General features: G+C 34.7%; 1 protein-coding gene across 2 annotated transcripts in view; it reads left to right on the top strand.

The window, feature by feature from the left end:
• The window catches only part of TUSC3 (tumor suppressor candidate 3), a 227,446-nt gene that overhangs the window by 67,539 nt on the left and 137,424 nt on the right, over positions 1–22,483 (top strand). For both annotated transcript variants that reach the window (XM_045810880.2, XM_045810881.2), the window contains exon 2: positions 11,237–11,406. In XM_045810880.2, the coding sequence (XP_045666836.1) occupies positions 11,237–11,406 (170 nt within the window). The remainder of the gene's footprint in view (positions 1–11,236; positions 11,407–22,483) is intronic.

The raw sequence follows: 22,483 nt of genomic DNA, 5'->3' as shown, positions 1-22,483 counted from the left end.
AAGGTAACTCTGTTGTACTTTTTCGAGTCTATTCCAAGTATACTATTCAGTGTAGAGCAATGGTGAGAGCTGAACTTTACTTTAGACTTCGGTTGCTCATCTGTAGAATAAGTATATTAACTGCTTGCCGCTATGATTGTCATGTAAGTTTACTAAGACACCATGTGTGATGTCCGCTGAAGAGTCTTTAGCATATAAAAAGCACTTAAGATTTTGAGATAGTAACTAGAGAAAGACTTTTATTTGACAGATCTCTCATTTTTTGTCATCTAGTATTTAACCTGAATATAAAGATCTTCTCAAGTTCTCTGGTAATAGGCAGAATTAAAACTATGGTTCTCACGTGTTTTTTTGTTTGTTTAAAGATTTTATTTATTTGAGAGAGCGAGAGCACAGAGGGAGAGTGTGAGGGAGAAGCAGACTCCCTGCTTAGCAGAGCCCACTGCGGGGCTCAGTCCCAGGACCTTGAGATCATGACCTGAGCTGAAGGCAGACGCCTAGCTGACTGAGCCACCCACGTGCCCCTGAAGTGTTGTTCTAATGTGTTTTCAGAATATGTGGGAAATTTGACAGGAAAGAAATTGTAGAATTACAGTGGTAAGATCATCCTTTGTTATTTTAAAACAATAAAAACAATACTACCAATAATACTGCCTTATATTTGTATAGGACTTTATAAGGATTTTTATCATGCATTACGTGTTTATCAATAAATCTTTATGTTGGCAGGTCAGATGTTAGCACATGAGTCCATGAGTTCTAAGAGGTGAAATGATTTGTCCAAGCTTTTGTGTTTAGTGACCAGAACTTAGCCCCCCCTTGCCTCCCACTCTTTTTTTTACAGTATCTGTAGACTTTCCAGTGTAACTGTGTATCAAGTTTCATCAATTAAGTTTTGCTTGAGTGTTGAAGCTAGAAGTCTGCAAATAGAAAAATCAGTAAATTATGTATTCCTTATATTTTTTTAGGCATTTTTTTTCTTGAATTTTACAATTTAGGTATAGAATTTTAATTCAGAACATCAAGGCTTTCTTTCATGCTGATCTATTTTTTCCATAACTTTGTTCTTATCATTTAGGAAAATGTAATGGTCAGTGCTAATAGGGTATGTGACATATCCAGCTTACTTACATGGGATACTTTCTAAAATCAGAAAAATACATGGTATAAGTTTGATGATTTTTTTTTTGAAACTGACATTATCAGAATCCCAGAAGTTGGCCATTCAGTTATTACCCATCCCCACTCCCAAAGTTAACGACAATCTTGACTTTTATTTTTATAGATGACTTTTGTTTTTGAATAGTTGAGGCTATACTTTTCTACTCATCTCATTATATTTGTGAAATTCATCCAAGTTTTTCAAGTAGTTGTAGTTTAGTCATTTTCATTGCTATATAGTATATATTATATGAACATACCACAGTTTATTAATCCATTCTGTTGAGCTTTAGAGTTGTATCCAAACTGGAACTTTTAAGAGTAATGCTGCTATGAATATGGATGTATATGCCATTTGGAGAGCTTTTCTATATGCATTTCTTTCTTTTTTTTTTTTTTAAAGATTTTATTTATTTATTTGACAGAGAGACAGCCAGCGAGAGAGGGAACACAGGGGGAGTGGGAGAGGAAGAAGCAGGCTCATAGCGGAGGAGCCCGATGTGGGGCTTGATCCCATAACGCCAGGATCATGCCCTGAGCTGAAGGCAGATGCTTAACCGCTGTGCCACCCAGGCGCCCCTCTATATGCATTTCTATGAGATATTGATCTAGTAATGGAATTGTTGGTTCGTAATACATACTGTCAAATAATTTTCAAATCCATTGTACCATTTTACACTCCCTTCAACTATGTAGGACATCTAGGGATTGTCTGTTTTTTCCTTGTAGTCTTTCTGGTGGGTGCATAGTATTATCACATTATGGTTTTAGTTTGCATTTACTTGATGAATGATCATATCAAGCACCCTTTCTAATGTTTGCAGATATTTTCTCTTGGGAAGTGCCCGTTCAAATCTTTTTGTGCTTTTTAAAAAATCAGCTAGTCTGACTTTTCCTTACTTAATTGTAGGGAATTCTTTATACAGTCTTCTGTCAAAGTCTTTGTCATATATATGTATTGCCAGTATCTTCTCTCATCTGTGACTCGCCTTTTCCCTCTTTGTGGTATCTTCCAGAAGTTACTGAAGTTCAGCTTATCAGTGGTTTTCTTTTATGGTTAACACTTTTTTCTTTTTTTTAAAGAATTCTTTGTCTATCCCCAAACCACTAAGATTCTAACTTACATTTAGTTCTAAAGATTTTGTTTTACCTTTCATATTTGTGTCTAAAATCCTATCTGGAATTAAATTTTGTATATGCTGTGAGGTGTGGGTCTAGATTCAAACTCAAATGTGAATAAACTGCAAGTATTATACGTTTTCTTTTCTCTGAGTGGCATTTATGTAATTGTACTGGTTTAAGGTGGTTTAGCTGGCCTAGTTCTTGCCATATATCATGCATGCTTACAAAGAATTACTTTCTAGCCTAGTCAGGGAATTAAATTAGAAGAACTTTTACAATAAACTGTCCCACTGGGTAGAAAGGTCTAATTTTGTTTAAATAGTTCGAATTTTTTAAAAAATATTGTATATGTGTATGTATATAATACAAAATATGAATAATATACATATGTATATCTGTATAATGTACGTACACACATACATCTGTATAACATACATACACACACATCTCATTACATAGATGAAACAGCACAAGCATTAATGATAGAGAAGCCAGCTTTTAACTGCTTATTAATTTGATCTCTGAACCTGAATTTTTTTCTCTATAGAATGGGGTTGTTGGTATGGCACCTGACACATTGTAAAATGGGGCATGCCTAGTATGGTGCCTGACACATTGGAAGTACTTATTAAATCTTTGTTCCTTTCCGTTGATTTGGAGCCTTATATTATGGTACAGATGATGGTGGTGCACTTTAAAAATTGTTTTCTGTAATGAATATGGTTAAGTGTCATTGTCTCTTTATCAGTGATGATATATTGACATCAGTGAGGTGGGAAGGCAAAAATCTTAATTTGGCTGGTGTAGGTTTTATTTTTTCCTTTGTTTGTAAATGTCATTTATATAGTTAACATAGTTACTTGTATGCCTTTTAATGTTTCCTTATGTTTTTCTTGTGTGCACAGATGAGACAATTCAGAAATGAGTTGAAGGTATATATTTTATTTTTTTTAAAGATTTATTTGAGAGAGGAGAGGGGTGGGGAGGGGCAGAGGGAGAAGGAGAGAGAATCTCAAGTGGTATATGTACACAGTGGAATATCATTCAGCCATAAAGCGAATGAAATCTTGCCGTTTGCGACAACATAGAGTATAATGCTAGGCGAAGTAAGCTCTTCAGGGAAAGACAGATACCATGATTTCACTCATATGTGGACTTTAAGAAACAAAACAAATGAGCAAAGGAAAAAAGAGACAAACCAAGAAACAGACTCTTAACCGTGGAGAACAGACTGGTTACCAGGGGGAGGTGGTCAGGAGGATGAGCGAAAGAGGTGATGGGGATTAAAGAGTACACTTGATGAGCACTGTGTAATGTGTAGAATTGTTGAGTCACTATATTGTACACCTAAAACTAATATAACACTGTTAACAAGATTGGAATTAAAATAAAAACTTGAAAAGTTCTTGTCTTTGTAAAAAAAAAAAATTACACATCTAAATAGAAGCATAAGTTTATACCTATCATAGTTCTACATATTGGAATAATAAAAGTAATTAAGACACCTGGGATAAGGGGCTGCAGGAATTTCTTTTCTTTAAAAAGGGATCAGCACACTATTAAAATTTAAGAAACATCACTCTATAAAGTCGGTGACATCAGGGACTTTATCATATTTACTCTTATATTCTCAGGTCCCAATCCTGTGCCTGGCACATAGGAAATACTCAGTAAATATTTTTTGAATTAGAGGATGCCTCACACGTATAAATGTGTGCACTTCCGGAGCCGTGCTTCAGTTTTTCACGGTGTGTTTCACACATCATCCTGAGGATTTCCCAACGAGTCTATCAATATCTGTTGATCTAAGAGTTTTGCCTGATTGTTTTCTTTTCTTCTCACCTTTATGATCCTGATCATAATACCTCCAAAAGTTAAAAACAATTTTTCATTTTGAAAATGGGCCAATTTTCTCTGTAACCTGTGATTTTCTCTCCGAACTTTGAGCACAGACGTTTTCATTCCAACATAGACTGACCAAGGGGTGAAACCCATGTGCATTAAAAATTTAGGGATATAATGTATTTTTATCTCTTATATTTATGCTTTTCCTTTTTTTATTTTGAAATATAATTTACCTTTGAACAACATGGGTTTGAACTGTGCAGGTCCAGTATATGCAGATTTTCTACAGTACAGTACTGTAAATATATTTTCACCTTTTTATGGTTTTTTTTAACATTCTTTCTTTAGTTACTTGGTTATAAGAATACAGTACATAATATATATAACAGACAAAATATTTGTTAATACACTGTTTATGGTATCAATAAGGCTTCTAGCCAAAGTAGTGTATTGGTAGTTAAGTATTTGGGGAGTTAGAAGTTACTGGTGGATTTTGGCTGTGTGGAGGGGTCAGGGCCACTAAGCCCAGGGTCTTTCAAGAGTCAGCTGTAATTTTAAACTTACAGAAGAGTTACAGAAGTTGTGCAGTGGTCCCATATGCCTTTCACTCAGTGTCTTCCAGGGTTAACAATATGTACAGTTACAAAAATAGGGGCACCTGCGTGGCTCAGTCGTTAAGCGTCTGCCTTCGGATCGGGGCGTGGTCCCAGGGTCCTGGGATTGAGCCCCGCATCGGGGTCACTGCTCCGCTGGGAGCCTGCATCTTCCTCTCCCACTCCCCCTGCTTGTGTTCCCTCTCTCGCTGGCTGTCTCTCTCTCTGTCAAATAAATAAATAAAATCTTAAAAAAAAAAATAAGATGTTAACGTTGGCTCAGTATTATTAATCAACCTATAGACACTCAGATGTCACTAGTTGTTTCACTAATGTCACTTTCCTGTTCTAGGATCCATTCCAGAGTTTCACATCCTATTTAGGTGCCATGTCTCTTTAGTCTTTTCCAGTCTGTGACAGTTCTCAGTGTTTCCTTATCTTTTATGAACTCAACACCTTTGAAGAGTACTAGTCAGTTATTTTGTAGAATGTTACTAATGTGGGCTTGTGTGATGTTTTTTCATAATTAGACTGAGGTTATGCGTTTTTGGCAAGAATACCACTGAAATGATACGTTCTTGTTAGTAGACTGTATTGAGGAATAGATGATGTTGATTATGTCTTATTACTGATATAGTTAACACTGATTACTGGGGTGAGCTGTCCGCTAGGTTTTTCTAGTATCACAGTACTATTTTTCTACTGATAATTAATAAACATCTTTGGGAAGGTACTTTGAGACTAGGCAAATATTATGTTTCTCCTCAAAATTTTACCTACTAACCTTAGAACCCATTAGTGTATATTACTAATTGTGGTTATTTCTATTACCCCTGCCACCTTTCCATTTATTATTTGGAATTCTTCCCTAAGGAAGAGCAGTCCCTTTCTCACGTTTGTATATTCATTCAGTTATTTATATATGTTAAGTATGGACTCATGGACTTTTTTTTTATTATGTGGTTTAAAATTCAATGCTATTGTCATTTTTTGATGTTGCTTACATTTTTCAGCTTTGGTTATTGGGAGCTTTTTTCAGTTGGTTCCTGTGCCCTTTGACATGCCTTTCTTGAGCACTTCTTTACTTTCTGGTACTATGAGATAATCTGGTCTCATGTTTTTCTCTGTCTCAGCCTTTTAATCAGCTGCTCCTCTAAGAAAGCTTGGTTCTTTTTAGTGGAGAATGATATTTAGAAACAAAGATCTTGGTGCCATATGTGTTTACTGCTATTGGGATGTCATTGGTCCCCAACCTTCTCATTGGACAGAGCTGGAAGTACACGTATACCAATTCATGCATTCATACAGGTCCAGTTACATCTCTATCTATCTATCTATCTATATGTATGTATACTTTTTATGTATGTGTGTATGTATACATCCAAATACTCTTTTCCAGAGTTATATGTATATTATTGATTTATAATACAGTTAACTTTATTTTTTAAGGTTTATATTTCATTTCGTAGTCTCCTCCCCCAATCCTGGTTGATTTTTTAAAAATAATTACTTAAAATTCATTTCTGTGTTGTGTATTTCTTTGGGTCTTGACAAATGCATAGTTGTGGTTCTATCACCATAGTCATGAGAGATAATACTTCGGTCACCCCTCATGCGTAACATTTTGGAAGAAAATAGTAAAGGTGGTTTGGTACTTAAAGTACATAGGAAAATTTTACCAGTGGATTTTACTGGTGTTTGGATTGAATAATCACGTTAAGAGAGAAACTAGTTTGATTAATCAAGCAGTTAGGATATTAGACTAGGAGGAGACTCCTTAATGGCACTATCATTTGTTATTCATTGTGGCTCCAGAACATGGATTTGTTTTTTCAGATTTTAAATTGAGATTTTTCATATAATAAGTTGAGACTTTTTAAACAAAAATACTTCACAAGGTATAATCAAATAGATATTTTTAAACCATTACTTTTCTTATTTTCTCTTTGTTTACCCTGTAAGCCAAAAAGAAGATAATTGAGAAGTGGTAAAATTTTATCCTAGTGCTATTTTAATTTGTTAGCATAGAAAGGGTTTTATTACATATATCTAAATCTCTTTATAATAAATTACATTTGTGAGTAGATGAAAGATAAAGAACATGAGATAACTAGTAAAAGAACTGGTATGTAGAATTGTGGGAAATTGTTCCATTTTGCCGGAAACTAACAGTGCAGATTAAAACAATGAGAAACCATTTAACTATTGAGTTAATAGTGAGAGAGGATATGAGTGCGAATGAATACCCTAATCTGGTGAAGGTGTGGTGAAACTCCCTCAAATACATGGTGAGTACATTGCAGGTAGCATTAGCATTTCACACCGATACCATGCTTTTAAGCATAGTAAGAACCAAAATGCTGATACAGTTGACCCTTGAACAAGACAGAAATTAGGGGTGCTGACCCCTACACAGTTGAAAATTCAAGTAGAACTTTTGAGGCCCCAAAACTTAACTACTGTATAGAATACAAACAGCATACAAAGTATGTGTTAATTGACTACTGATGTCATAGGTAAGGCTTCCAGCCAACAGAGGTCAATTAACACTTATTTTGTATGTTGTTTGTATTCTATGCTGTATTCTCACAATAATACATAACTTATATTTTTTTCAGTATTTCTAACCTACTCATGTTGCAAGTTTTCCAAATTGTCTCATCTCCAAAAATTTTCCCATATATTTATTGAAAAAATATTTATAGGTGGACCCATGCAGTTTAAAGCCTGTAGTCTGTCAGGCTGATGCACACTGATGGGACTGATGGGTATTTTCTTTTTTAAAAAATATCTTCCAGATTATTTGCAGTGGGAAAACTATATATAATTGGAATTTTACCTTTTTCAAGACATGATCGTGTAAAAGTGATATTTTGACATTGATGTTGAGCATGACTACGTACCTAAAACCTGTAGCACAGTGGTTGTCAAGTTGTAGAGTCTCAGAGGCAGTGCTGGATCTGGCATGGCAAGCCTGGAAGCCTTAGAAAAAAAATTTTTTTTAAGATTTTATTTATTTATTTGACAGAGAGAGACAGCCAGCGAGAGAGGGAACACAAGCAGGGGAGTGGGAGAGGAAGAAGCAGGCTCCCAGTGGAGGAGCCTGATGTGGGGCTCGATCCCATAACCCCAGGATCACGCCCTGATCCGAAGGCAGATGCTTAACGACTGAGCCACCCAGGCGCCCCGCCTTAGAAATTTTTTTAAATTGTGTGGTCCTGATAGAAGATATTTTAGAATATATGGATTAGTTTTTCTTAGCTAATTGTGCTGTTGTGATGGGATCCAATTGTGAGACTATCAGGTCAGGCACCGATATCCACCATTCAGAGGATACTTACTGTTGACAAGTTGAAGTTTATTTCCATACTTTCTTTTAGGCATATGTAGCAGAACTAGTTTTTTAACTCCTAAAAGGTCAGTAAACAACTTGTATTCAGTGTTTGACTTGGTCTTTTTTTTTTTTTTTTTCGTATTATGTTTTCAAATTATGTGATTTAAAGAAAGTATTGATTAATATTTTTGGGTGACAAATCTCCATGGATCTTTCATGTTTGTGCATGTCTGAACATGGGCATTATCTGGACTATTTTTTTTTTTTCAAGGATATTGTTGTACGAACAGCATTGAAAGATAGTGAATTGAGACTTTAGATTTCCTCCTAAGTCTCAGGACAGATTTATTTCCTGTTGAGGATAATAAAGATAATTTTTTTCCCTCTAGAGCAGAAGTTGGACAGGTTTGCTAGCAGTACCTTTAAAAGATTGGATTTTTGTGACCTTTGAGTTCTTCAGCTGTGATATAAACTACTGCTTGAGGACCATCTATCTGGGCAGTTCCACACCAGCCCCTTGGGACTTGGGTGAAAACATGGAGCTAGCTCTTGGTGCCTACTGTACTATGAGAATGGATTAAGAAAATGTGATGTGTGTGTGTATAAAATGGAATCATTTATATGCTGAATTTAAAAAAGAATTCTAAATAATAGAAATGAACAGTGGAAAAGTGGTTGCCAGGGGCACATACAAGGGTGGTGGTGGGGGGTAAGGAAAGGTTGGTCAGAGGATACAGACTTTAAGACATCAGAGGAGTAAGGTCTGAGGATCTAATGTATAACATGGTGACTGTAGTTAATAACACTGTACTGTGTAGTTGAAATTTGCTAAGACAATAGAACTTAAGTGTTCTCACAGACACACACACGCAGAGGAAAGAAAAAAAAGGTATTTTATGTGAGGTGATGGATGTGATAATTAACTAGATGGAGGGAATCCTTTCACAATGTGTATGTATATCCAATCATCATGTTATGTAATTTAAATATCTTATAGTTGGGTCAGTTATACTTGGTTAATTATACTTGATTAATTATACGTGGTTAATTATACAATAATATAAGTAAAGCTGGAAAAAATAAACCTCTCAGAGAAAAAAAGTCTTATTTCTGACTCAGGATTCTTATTTTTGCTAGCATCCATGAAACTGGCCTGTTTCCTTAATAACTCAAAAAGTAGAAGTAGAGCAAAATCCTCTGCCTTTCACAGTTACTTAATGCCTTGAAAGATCATTTTGATGAAACGAAGTGATTTTTTTAAAAAAACAAGAACAAATAGAGTAAGATTGCTCTAGAAATAACAGAGTTTTAAAAGGAAAGTGTGTGTATTTAATGAGAAAAGTATACTAAAATAACCTGGGAACTTGCAGATGAGTAGCTGTTTTTTAGACCAATTCCCTTCTGCCCTCAATTAGTGTATTATTATCTTGCTTGATAATTATCTTGCTCAGCCAACCCTCTATGTAGGTTCTGTTTCTACATAGAGGGCCACAGTCCTTATTGTAAGTAAAATATTTTATTTATATAGTATATATTTTATTTTAAAATTATTTCAGAAGAATTTATAGATACTGAATTGACTCACTGAGTGTTAGGATAAACAATTGAAGATTTTAAAATAATAAGACAAACACTAGTAAATAATGCTTAACATGGAAAATACTGTCACTTCATTTCTCACAATTCGAATTAAGAAAAGTTAGTAAAAGTCCTTCTGCTTAGTTTTTAGCTGTTTTGTGTGTATTGATGAAGCAGAGCAGTGTCTTCTAAAATAAGTTTTAACTTTCAGTTTAACAAGAGTATTATTTTATTTTGTATGGAAATATATTCATATTATATTTGCTGTCAGAATTAAAGGCCCAAAGTCAAATATAATCAAATCCAAATAATTTGTTTTGAGATTAGGATGAATTTCAACTAATACCTTTTTGTTAAGGTAAATGTTGTTTTTTTTTTTTTTAAGTAACAATTATCCCAATAAATAACTATAATATTTCTTTTTCATACTGTCAGTCTGCCATTGTTAACTTACCTGAATGTTCTGTCCAACTACTAATTAGGCATGCTGCTCTTTGATCAAGTTACTGCCCCTCCCTCCCTCCTCTCTTCCATTTCTTTTGATTTACCTTTTTTCTTCCTCAGGTAGGTGCTGAGTAATTCACCAAGTCTTTTACCCTAACTCAGGGTAAGAGGCCGGCCTGTCCTTCTCTCTCCTTCTCCTCCTCTTTTTTTAAAGCTTTATTGGTTAATAATTGAAATATGAAACATTGAACACATTTGATATATGTATCATCGAGTTTGACATATGTACACATCTGTGATTCCGTTACCACAGTCCGTTACCACAAAGTACCGAACACATGCATCACCTTCAAAAATTTCCTTGTTTTCTTTGCATGTGTGTATAGGTTGTGGTACAAACACTTAACATGAGATCTGTCCTTGTTAACATATTTTAAAGGTCACAATACTCTGCTGTTAACTATAGATACTGTGTTGTACAGCAGATTTCTAGAACTTGCTCATCATGCTTAAGTGAACTGTATATCCATTGAACAACAATTATCCATTTCCCCTCCCTCAACCTCTGGCAACAACCATTCTTATCTCTGCTTCTATGAGTTTGACTATTTTTGATACTTCATACAAGTGGAATCATGTGATATTTGTACTTAGGTGACTGGCTTATCTCACTCAGCATAATATCCTGTATGTTTATCCGTGTTGTCGCAAGTAGGGTCTCCTCCTCCTCCTCCTCCTCCTCCTCCTCCTCCTCCTCCTCCTTCTTCTTCTTCTTCTTCTTCTCTTTTTTTTTTTTTTTTAAACACTGGACATCCTTTCTCAGAGCCACCTTCTGTTTGCTTTTTAGGTAATGGCCAGTGTTTTTTGCTGTATTTAGTGAGAGGATTAGGGAAAAACATGTCTATTTCATCTTTCTGGAAGTGATAGTCTGCTTTGCTTTTGTTATCTGTTTTATAAACCTTTGCGATCATTAGGAAAAATAAAATGAAATAGTTTATCCATGTACAGTCAACTAATAATGAATACATTCACCAAAAGAAGAACTTTTAGCAGAAATTAATTTTGGTTAAGGCGTAATCTCATGTAATTCAGTTTATATGAAATACAAAGTGAAGAACTTTAACTCTGTGTAAATTTAAATTCCTATGTTTAATTGCAGAATCTTTTAGCTGAAAAAGTAGAGCAACTGATGGAATGGAGTTCCAGGCGCTCAATCTTCCGAATGAATGGTGATAAATTCCGAAAATTTATAAAGGCACCACCTCGAAACTATTCTATGATTGTCATGTTCACTGCTCTTCAGCCTCAGCGGCAATGTTCTGTGTGCAGGTAATTTATGTATTCTAAGAAATTTTAAAATTATTATCCTATGGTTGTATATTTATTACATATATGTAAATCTGTATAATAGAATTCATCAGCTGTTCAAAGTTATAGTCAGCTATAAATGTGCATTTAAAAGTAAGCTCAAAATCATGGGTGCTTGGTTGGCTCCGTTGGCTAAGCATCTGACTTGGTTTTAGCTCAGGTCGTGATCTCATGGGTCCTGAGGTCGAGCTCTGGGTCAGGCTCTGTGCTCAGTGTAGAGTCTGCTTCAGATTCTCTCTCCTCTGCCCCTCACCCCACTTGTTAGTGTGTGCTCTCTCTCTCTCTCTCAAATAAATAAATCTTTAAAAAATATAAGCAAGCTCAAAATCAGTGTATTTTAGAAAATAATTTTGATAGGCTAGTATTCTTTTATTGTATAAAATACTTATGACCAATCCATGTGTAATCATAAAACAAATTTGCTTCTTTATGTCCTGTATGAAGGTAAATATGTGATAGAATTTGGTTAGAAAATTGCCTTGTAGGTCGCCTAATTATATTTTATGGGCGATGAAGGTATCTCCTTAAACATATTCTATTTTAACAGTTTAATAGAGAGGACACACTTTTATCCAAAGAAGTCCATTTACTTTTCATTACCTCCAGTGATTAGAAATTTCTCCCTATGATACAGAAGTAAATCATTTGAAATGAATGAAATATATTTTAGTGGGAATGTACTAAAGACAATTTTGGACAAGTACAAATACATATGCAACAATGCTGTAAAAAAATTCAGTTTTTGAAATAATTATAGGTTCATATTCAATTGTAAGAAATAATAGAGATCCTACATACCTTTTATTCAGTGTCCCCCAGTGGTAACATCTTGCAAAACTATAGTATAATATCACAAGCAGCGTATTGGTATAGATATAGTGAAGATACAAAACAGTTCCATTACCATAAGAATCCCTTCTCTTGCCCTTTATAGCCACACCCACCCATTCCCAATCCTCCACTCCCACCCCATCCTGAATTTGTACTCCATTGTGTTGTTTCAGTAATGTGATGTGAATAGAATCCTAGCCTTGATGATATTTTGGGTTTTGCTTTTTTAATAACATAATTCCCTCAAAGTACGTCCAAGTTGTTGCATTTGTCAATAGTCATTCTTTTTATTACTGTGTAAAGTTTCATGGTATGAATGTACTGCAGTTTGTTCAACCATCCGTTACAGAACATCTGGGTTGTTTCTGATTTTTGAGTATTACAAATACAACTATTGTGAACATTCTGGTACAGGCTTTTCTATGAACTTAAGGCTTCATTTCTCTATGATGGCTAGGTTGTTTGGTAGTTGCGTGTTTAGCTTTGTAAGAAACTGCCAAAATGTTTTCCAGTAGCTGTATCATTTTATATTTCCTCTAGCAGTGTACGAGTGGTCTAGGTTTTCCATTTCCTCACCAGCATTTGTCACTATTTTGCTTTACTCATTTGGTAAGTACGTAGTGATAACTCATAATGGTTTTATTTTGCATTTCCTAATGGCAGTGGTGTTGAAAATCTTTTCATGTGCTTATTTTTTACCCATATATCACATCTTTGATCAACTATCTGTTCATGTCTTTTGCCCATTTCTAATTGGATTTTTTTTACTGAATTTTGAGAGTTCTTCATGTATTCAGATACTAGTTCTTTTTCAGACATGTAGTTTTCAAATATTTCCTCCTGGTCTATGACTTATTTTTCCATGTTCATGACCGATCTTTTGCAGATTTTATGAGTCCAGTTTACCAGCTTCCTGTTTTACAGCTTACTTTAGTTATCCAATTGAACTCTTTGCCTAGCCCAGTATCCCAGAGTTTTTCCTCTTAATTTTTTTTTCTGAAAGCTTTATAGCTTTTTGTTTTACATTTTAATCTGATCTTTGGAAGAAAGTATTTAATCTTTAATCATTAATGATGGTACTATCTGTAAGATTTTTGAAGATGTTCTATATGAAATTAAGGAAGTTCTCTACTAGTTTGTTGAGAATTTTGATCATGAGTGGGTGTTGGATTTTATAAAAATTTTTTGATGTGAATTGATATGATTTTTCATCTTTAGATGCTTGATGTAGTGCTTTATAGTAATTGATTTTTGTGTATTGAACCAGCCTTGCATTTTGGAATATATCCTACTTGATTATGGTATATTACTCTTTTTATGTATTGTTGGATTCTGTTTACTAAGAAAAGTCTTTTAGAAATTTGCATCTAAGTTCATGATAGATATTTATCTGTACTTTTCATTTTTTATACTGCTTTTTGTCTAGTTTGGTATTAGGCTAATGTGGGCCTCATAAAACGAGTTGGGAAATGTTCCCTCCTCATTTACTTTCTAGAAGAGATTGTGTAAAAGTAAACAATTTTAGAGGATTGTGTTAATTCTTCTATTTTTAAATATTTGATGGAATTCTTCAGTGAAACCATCTGGGCCTCATGATTTTAAATTACACACTTCATTTCCTCAATGGCTAAGGACAATTCAGGTTGTCTCTTCTCGGCTGAACACTTTTTCTTTTCAAGAACACTTTTTATGTGGTGGTTCCACATAGTGACTTTCCACATTGTATATTCACATGTAGACTTTCAGAATTTAAACCATTGTGAGTTTTGGTGGAAACTGAAGTTATTAGTAACGTGGGTCAATGAAAAAGAAATAGTTTCACTCAGACTAGTTTACAGAAAGGGAATTTCAGTGTCTCAACATTTTCTAGAAGAATCTTACTATGATCTAATAATGACTGTATGTTGAGGGCATGTCTGAAAGTGGGTAGAGAAGATGGTGAGCAAAAGTATTTTGAGGGGCGCCTGGATGGCTTAGTCAGTTAAGTGTCTGCCTTTGGCTCAGGTCATGATCCTGGGACCCTGGGATCAAGCCTCATGGTGGGCTCCCTGCTCAGCAGGGAGTCTGCTTCTCCCTCTGCTCCTCCCCCTGCTCGTGCTTTCTCTCTCTTGCTCTCTCTCTCAAATAAATGAAAATAAAATCTTTCAAAAAAAAAAAAAGTAATTTGAAAAACAGCATTGCAGATGATTCTGGGTTTTCCTTCTATCTTATACAAGGGACAGTACTCAAGTTGGCATTAAGAGAGTTGTCAGAATTGGGCTAGCACATTTGGATAAGAGTATAGACTCTTCAAGGATGCCATAAAATCGTACTCAGACAAAAACACCACCTTAATTGGCATTTTGGTTTAACAGTTAAGTTTCCACTAAAAATATGTGTCTTCTGGCATCCTATAATACCATATTTATTTTAGGAAGACAATTTGCCTTAAAAATTGAATATATTGATTTCTTGTATTTGCCACTGTTAGGAAGTATATTTAATTGATCATTATATATTATTTGTAACTGTAATCTAGAAAGACTTCATCATCCAAATAATTACTTCACAGTTATATTGTGATGACATAAACTATAACATACTGTTAAATGGTGTATTCTTTAGGTGTTATTTTATTTAATGCATTATATCATTAAATGAATTGCTGAACATGGAACCTTAATTTTTTAATGACACATAGGTCCAAATAACCTGTTATTTACAGCCTATTTTGTAATAAACTTGAAAATTTTAGAAAAGTTTTAGATTTATAAGAGAAAAAGGTTGAAGTTATTAGAAGAAGTTAAGATAATAACTTCAGAGCAGACTAAATAGATGAAGTTTTAGAAGTAAAGGTAAAGAGCAGACATGGTTCCCATACCCAGAATTCTTCCCCCTCCCCCCATCCGAATTCTGACTTAATTGTTTTGGGGTAGGGCCAAGGCATTTACATTTTAAAAAATACAATCTCTAGGTAATTCTAGTGTGCAACCAGTATAGAGAAAGGGAAGGTAAGAAGGAGGTACATGATTCATAGCTTTTATTTATTTACTTGCATTGAGGAGCAGTGGGAATGGGAAGGTTTAACAATTGAATGAGAATCCTTTTGAAATTGTAATACCCAAATTCTTAGTGAAGAATCTGTAGAATTTAATGATTTTCTTCCCCAATACTCAGCAATGGAGGAGAAAGAACACTCTCCTTTAGAGGTTAATATGTTTGGTTTATGGTGTGAAGTGGATTAGGCAAATGATTTGAGAGTGCTAGTGAGAGTATATTTGAGAGAGAGAATTTTGGGTTCAGAGTTGGTTGAGGGGTCAGAGGAAGCCAGGGATAGCTGATAAACTAGATGTAATGTAATAAAGCTAAATTTTCACAAGAGTGAAAAACAGGTTTTGTGTAAAAGTAAGGTGGGATTGAAAGTTAGGAAGTAGTTATAAAAGGTTTTTTTTTAATAAGTAAATTGATAAAGTATAATATAGATGATTGTTGATCTTGTAGAGACATTAGAGAAACTATAAGGCTGTGGTAATGGCTGGGTTATAAACATGTATTTGAAATTACTCAGGATGATAATGGAACTGGAGAGGAAAAAAATTAAGTGAGCTGATCGAGGGATTGGTTAGACTTTATTAGCTGAGGATGACAAATTTATACTATAGGATAATATAAATCTCAAAGGAAGATCTGTTAAATAATTGTGGTTGAGCAGTGGTCTGTGATCTGTTGAGCCAAGAGAGTACTCAGTGTATCTCATATGATAGTGGGCAGTGTCCCAAGGTGACAACTATGATGAAATATAAAGAGTTTCAAGAAAAATTTTCAAGAAAAATTATTCAAATTTTATATCTCTATTAGAAATTAAGCCTCAAAGGGGATACAGATTCATTGAGAAAGGCAACCTGTCATCAGTAGCCATCTTTTTTTTTTTTTTTAAACATGAATCAAATTTTCCTGGATCCTTCTGTGTCATTGGAATTTTGGGCCATTTTTATAGTACTGCTATAATTTTTATAATTCTACAGAACCATTGAAAAGTTCATAGCTATAATTTAAAAATCTTAGTGCTTCCCTCTGTGAGATGTTTTTTGCTATTTTTTTTTTTTTAAGGAAAAGTGAAGTTTTCTTTTAGAGCTGACTCATACTTAGACTTTCCAGTTGCTTGTCTTTGCTGAAAGGCTAGTGAATGAGCTGTTGGCTGCCTGTAAGCCCTCTCAGTAAATCATTCTCGTTTTTCTTTTTGCACAGTTTATTCACAGATTTCAGAATTCAGTTCTCACCTTCCTCAATGCTAATATCAAACTCCTTGGCCAAATAAAGTTGTTAATTAAGACTACTCAGTACAATTCTCACCTCCCCTAAGTGTTAATTCCAAACTTCCTTTATGAAATTGTACCGTAGGGAATATTTCCCATAATTGCTAAATCTATTAGGTGTATTCTACCACAGAGTTACTCATTTCTTCCAGAATTCACTAAAAATTCTAGGAACAAAATATCCTTTTCTAAGGTTATTACTATGGATCAATAGATGCAGGAAAAAAAAATTCAGGTGAAGGAAAATTAAAAAGTACATGTAGAGGGACGCCTGGGTGGCACAGCGGTTAAGTGTCTGCCTTTGGCTCAGGGCGTGATCCCAGTGTTCTGGGATCGAGCCCCACATCGGGCTCCTCCGCTATGAGCCTGCTTCTTCCTCTCCCACTCCCCCTGCTTGTGTTCCCTCTCTTGCTGGCTGTCTCTATCTCTGTCGAATAAATAAATAAAATCTTTAAAAAAAAAAAAATGAAGTACATGTAGAATCCAGCAGGCTGTATGTATAATCAAAGTTTTGGTGACGTGTTGGAGATTAATATCTTATTGGACTTCTATATATGAAAAAAATAGCAATTACAAAGATATTTTAAAAAGGAGCGTGAATAAATTATGATATTGACACATGAATGTTATCTGGATAACATCTACCCTCCTCTATATATAATCATTATGTATAAACTGGGGTCCATTACTAAGTTGTTATATATATAAATATGTGTATATATATATGTGTGTGTGTGTGTGTGTATAGTATCTTATGTCATTCTCACTAGTCAAGAAGGTAGGCCTGAAAAATACCCATTTTATAGATGAGAACATCAGAGCTGATGGGTTATATAATTTATCCAAAGTCACGCAGCTAGTGTCTGTCAGGGTTGAGTTTTGGAACTCCAGAGCTAGTAGAGTTTAATGCTTCCCTTACATGTACATGTTCACCATTGCTTTTACCCTGTGAACTGTAATTTGCATTTTGATTTTGTGTTCCCATCTAAGATTATTAATCATAGGGCAGGGATCCATCAGCCAGCATTTCTTAAACTCATTAGATCAGGAAAAGCTTTCATTCAGGGTAGCCATCTCTTAACAGGGACTGGCAATTTAGATGGCTGGCCAAAACTTTGTGGAAGAGAGCTCATCAGCCTTTTTGTTTTACTACAGTGAGGTTACATCTCTTACTCTAAAGTGAACACCGAAGGTGAAAATTATGTATAAATAAAATTACCCCTGTACATAACTTGATGCACTTGTAAGTGCTTTACAAATGGTTTTGGGACTATAACCTTTATCATTTCCCCTTTTCCTTAGATACTATTCCGCCATGGATTTAATTATTAAGTTTTCCTCACATGCTTGGCTCCCTGAACAGAGTATTTCACTTCTTTGACAAAGACTGGCAAACTCTCTTGACATTCACACATTCTTTGCCTCGCTCGAGTAATTAGAACTGTTTCAGGCTTGATTGAATCCATAACTCGTATTTTATAAATGAAGATTTCAGGTTATTGCTGAGCTCTAGCTAGTTTAATTTTTTTTTAAGTGAAAGCATACATATAACTTACTGTATACATTTCTTGCTAGGTGTCTCTTCCTGAGATTGGATAATCCCAACTCTTTGGCTATTTTCAATGAACTCTTACTATCTATGTGACATTGTAGCATTCTCGGAGCCCTTGTATTTTCCATATTCCAAATTCCATTTCCATGTTTATAAGCCCAGCTTTAGTCCCCCATCTTTTAAAATTCAAACCTACCAAAGTTGAAACAGTAGTACAAGGGTACCAGTCTACCCTTTACCAACATTCACTAATTAGTACCATTTTGCTACTTTTTGCTTTCATTCTTTTTTTAAGTACAGGTCAAGAATGTGTCCCAGATCACCAAATGTATCTATAATTTTAGACATTATGAAATATCACCACTGAACACTGCAGTATGCAATTTTTCAGAAAGGAACTATCTTAGATATATCTAAGACTATCAGAATACCATTATCACTTTTACGAGAATTGACATTAATCCAGTGATATAGTCTTCTTATACTGTCCATATTTAAATTTTGCACTTGTCTTCAGAATGTGTTTTGTTTCTTATTTTTTGCTTCAGTTTTTTAAAAATTTGAAATGGAAGTATGGTGACATATGAATTAGTTTCAGGTGTATAACATAGTGATTTGACATTTATATGTTATAAAATGTGTGCCCTTGTAAGTGTAGTTACCATCTGCCACGGTACACAGTTATTGCAATATTATTGACTATATTCCCTATGCTGTACTTTATTTTTTTTAATGTATTTTTGAAATTTAATCTTCTATTTTTAAAGATTTTTTTACTTGTTAGACACAGGGAGAGGGAGAAAGAGAAGCTCAAGCAGACTCTGCTCTGAGTGAGGAGCATGATGTGGGGCTCAGTCTTAAGGCCTTGAGATCAGGACCTGAGCCAAAAGCAAGAGTTAGATTCTTAACCAACTGTACCACCCAGGTGCCCCTAATGGTGGATTTTTCATTCTCATGACCTATTTATTTTATAAGTGGGAGTTTGTATCTCTTTATCACCTTCACCTATTTCATCCATCTCTCCAACCCTCTCTCCTCTGGCAACCACCAGTTCTATTTATGAGTTTTTGCTGTTGTTTGTTGGTTTGTTTTGGTTTTTAGATTCCACATATAAGTGAAATCATATGGTAATTGTCTTTGTCTATTTCACTTAGCATAATGCCCTCTAATCTATGCATGTTGTTGTGAATGGCAAGATTTTATTCTATTTTAAGAGTGAGTAATATTCTATTGTATAAATTCCACATCTTCTTTATCCAGTCATCTATCAGTGGACACTAGTGTTGCTTTCATACCTTGGCTATTGGAAGTAATGCTTCAGTGAACGTAGGCGTGCATACATCCTTTTGAGTTAGTGTTTTCTGTTTCTTTGGATAAATACTCTGAAGTGGAATTACTAGGTCATATGGTATTACTATTTTTAACTTTTTGAGGAATCTTCATACTGTTTTCTACAGTAGTTTGCATGAATTTACATTCCCACCAACAGTGTACGAGTTTCCTTTTCTCTACCTTCTCACCAACACTTGTTATTTTTAGTCTTCTCAGCACTAGCCATTCTGACTGGTGTGAGGTGATACCTCATGTGATTTGGATTTGCGTTTCCCTGATGATGAGTGATGTTGAGCATCTTTTCCTGTGTCTCTTGGCCATGTGTATGTCTTCTTTGGAGAAATGTCTATTCACGTCCTCTGTCCATTTTTTAATTAGATAGTTTTTGTTTTCTTGATGTTGAGTTGTATGAGTTTTTTTTAATATATTTTGGATATTATCCCCTTATCAGATATATCATGTGTAAATATATTCTCATATTCAGTTTGTTACATTGTTTTCTTGATGATTTCCTTCACTGTGTAAAAGCTTTTTATTTTGATGTAATCCAAGTTGTTTCTTTTTGCTTTTGTTTCCCCTGCTTGAGGAGACAGATGCAAAAAAATATTGCTAAGACACATATCCAGGAATTTATTGCCTATGTGATCTTCAAGGAATTTTATGGTTTCAGGTCTTTAAACCATTTGAAGCTTATTTTTATATGTGGTATAAGAAAGTGGTCCAGTTTTGTTCTTTTGTATGTAGAGATGGTTTTGTCTGACATGGTATATTCTTGCCTCCTTTGTTGTATGTGAATTGACCATATACATGTGAGTTTATTTCTGGGTTCTCTGTTCTTTTTCATTGATCTGTGTCTGTTTTTGTGGCAGTACCCATACTTTTTTGATTACTATAGCTTTGTAGTAGATCTTAAAGTCTAGGTTATGATACCTTTAGCTTTGTTCTTCCTTCTCAAGATTGCATTGGCTCTTTGGGGTCTTTTGTGGTTCCAAACAAATTTTTAGGATTATTTGTTCTAGTTCTATGAAAAATGTTACTGCTTTTTGATTAGGATTTCATTGAATCTGTAGAATTCTTTGGGTAGTATAAATGTTTTAACAATAGTAATTCTTCCAATCCATGAGCATGGAATATCTTGCCGTTTGTTTGTTTCACCTTTAGTTTCTTTCATTAGTGTTTTATAGTTTTCAGAGTACAGGTCTTTCACCATCTTAGTTTATTCCTAGATATTTTATTCTTTTTGGTGTGATTGTAAATGTAATTGTTTTATTAATTTCTCTTTCTACTTCATTATTAGTGTATAAAAATGGAACTGATTTCTGTGTATAAATTTTGTATCCTGGGACATTACTGAATTCATTTATTCTAACAGTTTTTTGGTGGAGTCTTTGGGGTTTTCTATGAATAGCATCATGTCATCTGCAAATAGTGACAGCTCTACTTTTTCCTTACTAATTTGGATGCCTTTTCTTTTTCTTTCCTGATTGTTGTAGCTGAAGCTATATGCTTTCTTAAACATTAAATACTAGGTGGTCTCTTATGACCGACCCCATCCTTTGGTACAGTTTACCATGGTATTGAGGGATGTCAAGATAGTATCAGACTTTCCCATGAGAAGCACAGCCCTAAGGAGTATATATTGTGCCCCTATGAAGTATTGCTTACAATTATTGAGGCTCTCCAAGTGGGACCTGCCTCATTTAAGGGGTCCTGCTTGACAGTGCTTCCAGTGTAGTCTTTTGATTGGTTGGTAGATTTTGGGTCCCCAACTCAGTTTGCATGATTAAATTGTGTGCCTGATTTTAGACAGCCTACCTGAGGATAGTCTAACTCGTCTTATATGCCCATGCCACTCATATGATATCCCTTGTCTACTCCCAGGAAACAATAGCCATGGGAATGAGCTGAGAGAAACATCTAGAAAGGTTGATTGGTATTTTGTATGGAAGCCCAGTAGCCTTTAATGTTTCCCATAAATTCCTCAAGCTGAAGAAGAATAGCAATCCAAGTTAGAGCCCACTGGTAGAAGACGGCCGGTCCAGTACTTGGTTAACTTAAGGGTGCTTGAATTGTTTTGGAGAGCTGCAATTGGGTGTATTTTTTATTGTGAGGAAGTCTCCAGGAGTGGTTCTGAAAGGCAAAAGACCATGTCTCTCCTTTTCCTGTACCTCCCAGGGTCTGGGGGTTCTCTTTTCACAAGATTGCTCCTTGCCTTTTACCACCATAAAATTGGTGTCTCCCATCCTCTCCTATCTCTTTAGTCCAAATTTTATATCCCTCCTTTTCACTTTTATTTTTTGTTCTCTTACCTGCTTTAAATTCTTTTCAGTAGTGTCCTTTATTACATTTTCAGTCAACTTTGGTTTTTGAGCTCTGAGTTAATGCAGTGTTCATTTCTTCAAGGATTCCATTTTGTTTAGTTTTGTTTTTTCCTTGTATTGGTTTTTACTCAGCTCTCACATAACATCTTTCTGTTTCTATTCACTTCTATTTTGAGTTTTTGAATTTCCGATTTGACATTTTTTTATGCCCTCAGATGCTTATTTAATTATGCCTAATACAAGTTGGAGTACTGTGTTTTATTTTTCTCTTCATTTTTTTTCAGGTAAATTTTATCAGTTGAAGGATTATGCTTCTTTTGTTTTCTTTTTATAGTGGTGTTGCTTGGATACCACTGGCTATTTGCTGCTTCTAAAATAAATATTTTTTCTTTTCTAGATGAGAAATAACAATTTATATGTGGAGGCGATGGTGAGACTTCTGAGTAGCCTAGGAATTTTTTTAAATTTTATTTTTAAGTAATGTCTACACCCAATGTGGGGCTCAAAACTACAACCTTGAGGTCAAAAGTCGCATGCTCTACCAACTGAGCCAGTCAGGCACCCTTAGAATACTAGTTTTCTAATTTGTTAGTTTAGGTACCCTTTTCTCTTTATAAGACAGAATAGGTTGAACACAACAGTTTTTCTTCTTTACTTTTTTATCCTTTTTCCTTTTTCCTTTTTTTTTTTTTTTTTTAGTAACATCT

This window comes from Ursus americanus, chromosome 27 (assembly GCF_024610735.1).
Source record: "Ursus americanus isolate L20-20 chromosome 27, mUrsAme1.1.p, whole genome shotgun sequence".
Taxonomy (NCBI): domain Eukaryota; kingdom Metazoa; phylum Chordata; class Mammalia; order Carnivora; family Ursidae; genus Ursus; species Ursus americanus.
This window is presented reverse-complemented; position numbering and strand designations above follow the sequence as displayed.